Source organism: Chanos chanos, chromosome 6, assembly GCF_902362185.1.
Source record: "Chanos chanos chromosome 6, fChaCha1.1, whole genome shotgun sequence".
Taxonomy (NCBI): Eukaryota; Metazoa; Chordata; class Actinopteri; order Gonorynchiformes; family Chanidae; genus Chanos; species Chanos chanos.
In genome coordinates this window covers 37,232,770-37,242,978 of record NC_044500.1, presented here as the reverse complement: position 1 = coordinate 37,242,978, position 10,209 = coordinate 37,232,770, and the positions used below count along the sequence as shown (strand labels likewise).

Below are 10,209 nucleotides of genomic sequence, written 5' to 3'. Positions count from 1 at the left end.
TCCACTGAGGTGGCGGCACAGATGAGAGGTATACGCCGATGTCGGCATAACGGAGACCAGGCAATGGTTTCCCTCTCTGACCAAAAGATGTGGGGATCGTGTTTTTGTAACCAGGGGAGTACGAGGATGAGTGGATGGGTTGATGACTGGAGAACCAAGAGAGTGATGTCCTCTTGGTGGAGAGCCCTCACAGTGAGTGTGATCGTGTCGGTGTTGTGGGTAACCATCCTGCTGCCCAGAGGACGGCCATCCAGGGAATGCACAGAGATAGGGTAGGACAGACGACGGAGGGGAAGATGAAGAGTCCAGGCTATGTAGTGACTGATGAAATTCCCCGCCGCCCTGGAGTCTAGCAGGGCTGTAAGTAGAGATAAGGAGGAATCACCGCAGCACACCATCACAGGAATTAAAAAAGGTTTAGCAGACATGGTGAAATAGCAGGCACTTACCTTGTTTTGGGGGGTCATTTCCCAAGTGAGCGCCTCTCTCCTTGCATCATGAGGGCGAGCAGGTCTGACAGGGCAACTCGACACCAGGTGACCCCCCTCTCCACTGTAAAGGCACAAACCCTGCTTGATCCAGTGACGGTGTTTGCTGATGGTCAGGCGAGCAGCACTGATTTCCATTGGCTCAGACTCAGGGTCTGGACCAGAAGGAATGGGCAGTCTGGTGACATGGGACAGGTGACAACGTTCTTGCAGCTGTCGATCTAGATGAATGGAGAGGGCATTGGAAACATTGGAAATCACCAGTCTGGTGATGTATAAGGTATGAGAAAAAACAAGTTTATCCACAAGCAACACTAGCACGGAAACAACAGAGGCAAAACAAATGATGGTAATGAAGTGTCACAGCCTGCACCTCAGTTTGGACTTTTAGTTTGTCATGTCTTTGTGCCTGATCTCTGTCTGTCTCTGCCCCTCACCTGTTCCCGTTTGTCTAATTATTGACCTTGTTAATTTTACCCAATCCTGTTTTGCCCTGTTTAGTTTCTCCTTCTATTTAAGTCCTAGTGTTTGCCTTTGTCTTTTGTCTATCATTGTTTGTGTTTTAGTGCACACTGTCATGCTGCACCTTTTTGTTATCGGTTTTTGTTATCAGTTTGCACTTGTATTTTATTCTTCTTTTTTCAGTAAAGTCTTCCATTTGGTCACCTTCATCATCGTGTCTTGCACTTGGGTCCTGCACCACACCACCAGCGTGACATGAAGTAAAAAGAGAAAATATTTTATGAATGCCTGCTGTGTTTTATCCATGAGGATGTTCTCGAATGTAAAATATCTGTAAATAAATAAATACACTCAGCTACTATACTACTATACTAATATAGCTACTATAGGAAAAAAATGAATGACACAATGTGTGTTGAAATTTGAGTCTGAACGAATATGAGGTCGTTTCATAATCACAGGCACATATGGATGACAGAGTGGTTGTACAGTATAGCTGTACTGTAGAGTATCTAGACAGCTGTATGAGGAATGCTAGACCTTTCTTCAAAGAGAGAAATTGCAGCTTTTCATGATGTCTGAGAATGTCCTCAAGCATCGTAAAGAATGGCAGCACTCAAGCATTAGTCTCATGTTGAGAGTTGTTGACTAGCAGATGGGAACAACACAAAGTTCACCTCTTTTTGATGCTCATCAGACCATTCAGTGACTTCTTAAACTCCATGGAAACTCTATGGAAACTACATAAATTATGTGGAAATTCACCCCATGCCATGACTGAGCCCCCACAAATTTTCACTGTTGAAAACCTGCACTTGGTGTGCATGTTTGCACTTTTTTGGCATGCACCTCACGTGCATGGTTCAAAACAGGATGAATGATGACCTTACTGGACCTCACCACCTTACTGGAGAATATTGTCGGATTTATGGAGTTTGAGGTGTGCCAAGAAATGCTTTTTCAGTTGTACAGATCAGACACATATTATTCATCTGGTTTACAATCACATGTTCACACGTGCCAGTTCTAAATGTTCAATTATTTGGCTAAAAAATTCTTTGTGTATTTTTTCATACCATTTTCAAAGGTTCCTCACGTCAATAGAAAATGAAAATATGGTATATACATAAGATTTGTACCCCCTTCTTGAATCATTCGATAGAATGAACTGGAAAACCGTTATCAGTTATTGTTCTGTCCACCTCCTCCTGATAACGCTGAATTTATCTCTTGTACTTTGGCACCTATTAATAATATGAGATGAGTATAAATTAACCTCAGCATTATGTGAGTGCACTTACTCTTTCTCTCACAACAATAACAGGTAAGAAACAAGCCTTAAACAAAATATTGTTTTAGCTGAAAATATTTGTTTAGTATAGTGTGTTTGATTGATCTGAAACTAAACGCCTAGATATTAAAGCTGAAAGTACTCAATACTGCATTTCATGTTGTATCCCTCTTTTCTTGATTTTTTGGGAAGAGGATCAATCAAAAACAAACAACCAACCTAACACTAAATAAAAGTATTATACTAATTTTCTAAACCTTTACAAAATTCTAGGTGTTTGGCTGAATTAATGACCAGGATGGCAAAACTTACACTACTGGCATGTAAGGTTACCTATAATTTCTTTAACATTGTAAATTGTTCTACAAAAGGATTGGTTTGTAATATTACTTATTTCCTTCTCTCTCTCTGATAGGTTTAGGAGTTCTGCTTATGTTTCAACTGGGTAAATATTTCTACACCATCACACACTGATTAATGGTCTGTCTATGCATAAATGGGGCACATGTATTTTACTGTACCATTAGTTGCATGAAATAATGCAGTCACAATGTAAGCAATATATTTGTTTGCTTTTCAACTGGGTTAACATCTCTACAACATTATATAGTGATGTAGTTATGATTACGTTGAAAACTATCTTTGAGTGAATGTGAGACATATAATCTCCTAAAATATGGGTTCATTTAGAGTGTATAATGGGCGGCGGGGAATAATTATTTACATCACATTATTGTTACATTGTTATACATTATTGTTATCTTACCAAATGTTCATCTCACAGCGGCCTCCACCAAGCTGGTGTGTTACATAACAAACTGGGCGCAGTACAGGCCGGGAGCTGGGAGGTTCACTCCTGGGAATGTGGACCCATTCCTCTGCACACATGTCATCTATGCCCTCGCTACTATCAAAGACAACAAGCTTACAACTATTGAGTTGAATGATGAGACAATGTACAAAAGCCTGAATGACTTGAAAAATGTGTGAGTCAATTTCAAGTCAGTTTCAAAATATCTTACTAAAATACAACACTGGTTATGCGTGATAATTATAATAATGAAAATGATAATTATGATTATTCAATGTATATAAAAACACAATACTGGTTATGCATGATGGTTAAGGTGCATATATTATTGTGCATTTCTAATTAGTTCATTGCTCATTGCAGTTACATAGTCATACCGAGTAGTTCTCAGAGATGACCTCTTCAAATAAATTTGAGGCAATTAGCCAGGTAGAGCAATCAGCTACCACAGACGAACGATGAATTTTTTAATGTTTTTTATTATAGCAACCCTCTGCTGAAGACACTGCTGTCAGTTGGAGGCCACTTCAATAGTCTTAGTCCGTAAGTATCACACTGGGAAGCTTTCTTTCTTTTTCTTATTTTTTCAGAACTGTCAAGAGATGAATCTGCCTTCCTGTTTCAAAGGAAATGTTTAGTCTAGCTTATTGTAATTTTCTAAGATTTATTAGGAATCCATAAGATCCTTTGCATTATTATTATTATTACTATTATTATTATTATTATTATTATTATTATTATTATTATTATTATTATTATATTGCTGTTACATAACCAATTCAAACATGTAAACTCTACCAATGCAATTCATTAGTATGAGTAAAAAAAATATGTGATCCGTGCAAATGTGTCAAATTTGCTGAGCATAGGTTAGAACTGTTGGCCAAAACAAAAAGATAGATATTTACAGTATAGAAAGAGTCCAGGATAACCAGAGAGATTTTGGCAAACTAAAAGTGTTTGTCTAAATACCGGACATTGGTTGGAAGACTGTTCCATAGTTTAGGAGCCATGTAGGAGAAGGACCTGCCACCAAATGTTGATTTCGTTAGGTTGGGTAAGGATAGAAGGCTTGCATTTTTTTATCTGAGAGGGTGGTGCGGACTATAAATTGTTACTATAAATTGAGGTCACTTAGGCACAGGAGGCTAGACCATTATTAGCCTTATAAGTTAGCAGCACAATTTTATAATCAATACAAAACCTAACAGGTAATCAGTGTGGACTGGATAATACTGGACTAATAAGTACATAATCTTTGAAGAACCCTAGCTGCAACATTCTGAAGCAGCTGAAGCTTGCTTCTCTTTTAGTAGCAACTGTACATTGCTGTAATCTAATCTGGATATTATATCTTTTCCTGATCTTGGCTATATTACTTTGTATACTAGAGTTTTAAAAAGTTTGCAAAGAGAAGTTTGCAAAGGAATCAAAATAAACCTCAAGGTCATTGTGACCATGGATCCCTTAAGTCCATAATGATATTCAGTCCACAAAGCTAAGCTTCCTTATGGTTAAAAATATTTGATGAATCACTCAAAAAAAGTGCCTCAGCTACCAGAAATTTAATTCCTCTTTCATATATTTCAGATTTATCAAAATGGTCTCTACACCAGAAAATCGCCAGACATTCATCCAATCAGCTCTCCCCTTCTTGCGTACATATGGCTTTGATGGACTGGATCTGGCCTGGGAGTACCCTGGGCACAATGGTAGCCCAGTGGAGGACAAGGAGAGGTTCACTGCTCTGGTTACTGTGAGTATAGGATGTGTGGAAATGCATTAGAGGGTACAAAGTTTTACATGGATCACCATACGTTTTGCTCTGTGCTCACTGGCATCTTCTTGACTGTCTACAGGAACTAAGAGAAGCCATTGAGCAGGAGGCCACAGACAACAGGAAAGCTCCATTGCTTTTTTCTGCCAAAGTGGGCTCTCTAAGAGATACAATTGACAATGCCTATGAAGTTCCTGAAATTGCAAGGTATTGATGAATTCTCCAAGACTGTAATCATAAACCTATGATGTGTTTCATTTACGATTCTAGATGTGTAATACACATGCTGTTTTTGTAGTCAACTGGACTTTATCAGCCTCATGACTTATGACTACCATGGCTTCTGGGAGAAAGCTACAGGACAGAACAGCCCTCTTTTCAGAAGCTCAGCTGATGTAGGATCACTTGTTCACCGCAACATTGTAAGACCAAAGGAACAATATTCCACAAAATGCTGCAACACTGACAATCAATTTCTGATTCAAAAATCTAGCCAAAGACTGGAACAATGATTGGGCAATCCTGTTGGAGAGGTCAGCTTTGGTAGCAGTACTTAGGCCAACATATTTATCATTCTTTCTGTGGCTATTGTCTTTGTCAGAATTCCACTGTGACATATTGGATTGAGAAAGGAGCTCCAGCAGAAAAGCTTCTCCTGGGTTTCCCCACGTATGGGCGAACATTCCACCTCACATCCTCTATGACAGGTCTTGGTGCTCCCTCTGACGGTCCGGCTTATGCTGGACCTTACACCCGTGACGCTGGCTACTGGTCTTACTATGAGGTGACTCATCATGTCTCTTTGGACCTTAAGTTATATTCATTTATATGCTCTATGCTGTGACTAATCTCAATGCTGGGGTGATTTAAGAAATGTCAGTGCATTATATGTCTTCTTACAAATTAGCATTTAAGAAGGTTATTCTTGTCCACAGGTCTGTTCCTTCACATCAAGTGCGACCGTGGCATGGAGTGAGGAGCAGAAGGTTCCATATGCCTTCCAGGGACAGTCCTGGGTGGGTTATGACAATGAGGAGAGCTATTCTGCCAAGGTATTGTGATTGCCTTCTATTACTCTCACTGTCAGCTTTCAGTAGGCTACTTTAAAAGTTGTGCAATAGTCACGTACATATACTCTCCTTCTCTTTCAAGTGTAAATGCTGTATACTTTGACTGAACATAAATATTTTTTTGTTTGTTTTGTTTTCTGTCAATTACCTTCTTGCAGGCTTCATGGCTCACAGCAATGAACCTGGGAGGTGCATCAGTCTGGACCCTGGACATGGATGATTTTGGCGGATCTTTCTGTGCAGAGGGGGCATACCCACTTGTTAACCACTTGCGTAATTCATTGGGTACGTCCTCAGAGTCCTTATACTTGAACTGTTCAATGACAAATCATTGGTTTATACGGCTTTACCCTAAACAACTCTACTCACAATTTTTAAATTCCTGTCATAGGATTCCTTCCCAAGCCAACTACTACAAAGGGTCCTACCACAACACCTGGTCCCAAGCCAACTACTACAAAAGGTCCCACCACAACACCAGATCCCTTTTCCTCATTCTGCTCTGGTAAACCTGATGGACTATACCCCAACCCCACGGACAAGACTACTTTCTTCCAGTGTTACCTTGGTAACACCTACCTTCAACGTTGCCAGCCTGGTCTGGTCTATGTGGATGCCTGTAAATGCTGCAACTGGCCATAGAGGATCAAACAGACACCCTGCCATACTGAACAGTTAATATAAGCCAATCATCTTTCCTGCCACTGATATTTGGGCAGAGTTACATCTGATGTGTGATTTTGTAGAAAGAAATAAAGTCATAAACAGCAAAACCATACATGTCATTTACTTTGTGTGGTCCATTAAAGCCTGTCTTTTCTATGCAGTTGGTAAATGAATTCAAATATCACCATACCACTAAATACAAATTGCATGAAAGAAAACATATAATGCTATATAAAATGAATGCTGAGACACCACATTTGAATCTTAGGAATGTCTTGAAATCCTTGTCACTCATGCACAATGTCTGCAGTATCACCAGATATAGAATGGGTATAGGTTTAATTCAAGATACACTACATTTACTTACATTTGCCTACATTTACAGGTAGTGTGGTTGTGCAATAAACACATATGTGAAGTAACTCAACTATGTTTGATGTAGAGTCAGCAAGAGAAAAAAACCTTGAACTATAAAGTGAAGTTGGTCTATTTACATTTTTCTTGCACCAAGGTAAAATATTCACTTAAAATACTCAAGTAATTATCAATAGCACATAATCTGGAAGAATCAGTGTGCACAAAAGGTCAGATTTGTCAATGGTTCTGTTGATTTTTCAGTTAGTCTCCCCGATCCCCTGGCCTCTTTTAGTAGCATGCTCTAGAAAACATTCACACATTTAATTTGTACCAATCAATCAGTCAACTAAATGTAGGACTCTATCCACTGTACGCTGAAAAACAAATTGTTACATGTGTTTAATTCAATTGTGGAAAGTTCTTCCATGACAATAAATCATGTTCATTCAAAGTTAAGTAATATTGTTGATCTAACAAAAATAAGACAGATTAAATGAATGCAATTTACTGTGGTGACCTCAGTTTCATGTGATCAAGTTAGATGAACATGATTTATTTGAGTAGGCAGAAGTAATTTCACCCATGTTGTTCCAATTTGTTTTATAAGGCTTTATTTGACGTAATGATGTAACATTTATGTAACTTAGTTTAGTGGCACTACTTTGTTACTACTTTGTTTCCACAACTGTCAGTGATACAGTCTGACTTGGTGGATTTAACAAATAAATCTAATCTAGCATTAACTCATAAATGCTAAAACTGAATTCTGAACTGAAACCATTTACAACTGACTTGCTCTAACATGGTCATGACAGCCAGTGTTTGCAGCATTCATTGATTCATTTTCAAAGCTGCGTGTCCTAATTAGGGTAGCTATCCCAGCATTCTTTCGGCAAGAGGCAGGGAAAACCCCCTAGACAGACACACACATTCGCGCATTCATGCAAGGTGTAATTTAATGTGGGAGGAAACCCATGCACACCAGGAATCAAACCCAGGACATTCTTGCTGTGAGGCGGCAGTGCATTTTTTGTATGCAAAAAATGCACAGAAAATCACAAAATAAATGGACTCACATTTGAAAAGTGCTTCTGTCCACACAGTGGAATAAGGTACATCACACACATAAGTGGCACAAGTGCACAGTGGCCTATAAGGCCCAACTGGTTCATTTAATAGACATGTAAACATAAGATTCTTTGTCATTTAAAGGGAAAACATTTTCTGCAAACATTTTCCTCATGCCAACATCCGTTCAAAGCTGAAAAACAACAACAAACCTGGTGTTATAGATCTACAGTAACAACTGAAAACCGAGTCTCAGTGGCATCATCTGTAAGCTGCCTTACTGGAACGAACTCTTACCGTTTCTTTATTTAACTCATTGATTTTCCCACTTTGATTTTCCAATGCACAGTTACATTGTCGACCGAAGTTCCTGCTCTTCGCCCAATCTTCTGGTTAACTAGACATATGCCATAACTCAGCCGTATATGTTATCTACCGCTGGCACCTTAATGGTAAACCATAATCATGCCACAGTTAAGCCAAAAGCCATTACCTCTATGCCAAAACTAATCCAAATATGCCAAATGCATGCCAGACTACAGCCAGAATGTTTATATTCTCAGAAATCCCTTGTCAAATATTTGTATTCTGATCACAACCTAAATGTATTTCATTAGCAATGACCAAACCATCAAGTGGAACGCAACAATTACAAAGCGCTTCTTTTATGAATATTAATGAGTCTTCCCCTGCCACACTCCATTTCGAAAAGCAACTTCCGGTTCACACACACAAAAAAATCAACGCAAAACTGAGAAAGAAAATTTCCACCCATGTATTTAAATCCCAAATTCCATTCATAAGCACATCAAAGAAAATCAGATGACTGGTTGTTTTGTCGTTTTCCGTTTTTATCATCAAAACAAAAGACGTTTTTTGTTTCCCTATTTCTAAATGGTAGTCGGGAAACAACTCGTTTCCCACTTTTGTTTTTCTCATTTCAAAACAAAAATGCCTTGGCCGCCGAGTACACGGACTAAGAAATTTGGTGATCATTGATCGCTATTTAGGTGCATAAGCCACATTAAGCTTTTTCCTTATAATGGGAATCAATGGAGAGGAAAACGCTTAATGTAAGACAGCGATAGCAAAATTTGTCTGGCCCACCTCTGGGCCGCACCCTTGCCTCAGTTCTGGCCCACTTCTGACTGAGTCCCCGGCCCAAAACCGTCCCACACACTGAAAACTGACACAATGTGCTCTGGTCCACACACTGTAAAATGTTTCTTTCCGTTTCTTCTGACCCAGATCTGGTCCACACACTGTAAAACTGAGTGTTGGCTGAGTGTCGGCTTGGTCCCCGGGCCAGATGTGGCCCAGAAACTGCCAAACTTGAAAAGAAACAAAACTAGAAATTCATTTAAAAATAAAAGCTATTTTTATTAACAATTAAAACAAACACAACCTAACACACTATAGCAAAGACAATATAACAACAAAACAAAGCAACATTTTTTAAATGTAATAACTGATTCTGCACATATTTTTAAACATATTTACAGAAATATCATTTTCTCCCTCTCTCTAAATAAATGAGCTTTCTCCATACTGCACGAAACATCGAAACTCCGAAATGAATGATCACACATGATCACAAACAACCCCCGCAGAACAGCCCCGGTACAAAAAAAACCCCCAAAAATGTATCCTTTAAATACTGAATTTATCCCCTACCTATGACTCACCCAGCTTTTTTTTTTTATTTATTTGGTTTTCTTCAGTTGATGGAATTTAATGAGTCACATTTTCTTTTCAGAGGAGGTTGCCATGCATTAATTATGCATGTGTCACTGATCCGCTGTTAAGATGCATTTACTGTATTTACTCCTCGCCAGCAGGGGTCAGTAGCGAGATCGTGGGTTCCCATTAGGAGTATATATGTGCAAGTAGCGATCTCCTCTCATTATTCTAGAGGATTTCGTGAAATGAAACTGTCTTCCGGTTGAATTATTTATTCGCTGCATTACCAGGTTGGTTATGTGCAAAAACATCACATAAGTTGTTTTGTTTAACTAGTTTACTTTAACTGAGCTTGGGTATTGGAGTAGGAGGGTTATTTTAATGGAACAAGTTTTCGTATTACCGCGAACTCCATGTCTAATGTAGCTTAATGCTAGCGAACGTCACACATTCCCCCTGTACATTTTTATTTTGGGTTCCACCGGCTCCTACAAAAGAAAAACACCAATTGACATCCTAATTACTGAAAGAAAACTGTT

General features: G+C 38.9%; 1 protein-coding gene across 1 annotated transcript; it reads left to right on the top strand.

The window, feature by feature from the left end:
- Nucleotides 1-2,539: 2,539 nt before the first annotated feature.
- Nucleotides 2,540-6,541, top strand: LOC115814773 (acidic mammalian chitinase-like). The gene is made up of 12 exons (XM_030777723.1): nucleotides 2,540-2,564; nucleotides 2,657-2,686; nucleotides 3,026-3,227; nucleotides 3,539-3,595; nucleotides 4,643-4,808; nucleotides 4,912-5,036; nucleotides 5,128-5,251; nucleotides 5,431-5,613; nucleotides 5,765-5,881; nucleotides 6,058-6,184; nucleotides 6,291-6,320; nucleotides 6,363-6,541. Exons 1-12 carry the CDS (start codon nucleotides 2,540-2,542, stop codon nucleotides 6,539-6,541), a joined length of 1,365 nt encoding a protein of 454 aa, XP_030633583.1.
- The last annotated feature ends 3,668 nt before the right edge of the window (nucleotides 6,542-10,209 follow it).

Coding starts and splice junctions, on each gene's coding strand:
- LOC115814773 (XM_030777723.1), top strand. CDS start 2,540: ATGGCAAAACTTACACTACTGGCAT. Junction 5,614..5,764: donor GCTACTGGTCTTACTATGAG/GTGACTCATCAT, acceptor TCTTGTCCACAG/GTCTGTTCCTTCACATCAAG. Junction 6,321..6,362: donor CAAGCCAACTACTACAAAGG/GTCCTACCACAA, acceptor CTACTACAAAAG/GTCCCACCACAACACCAGAT.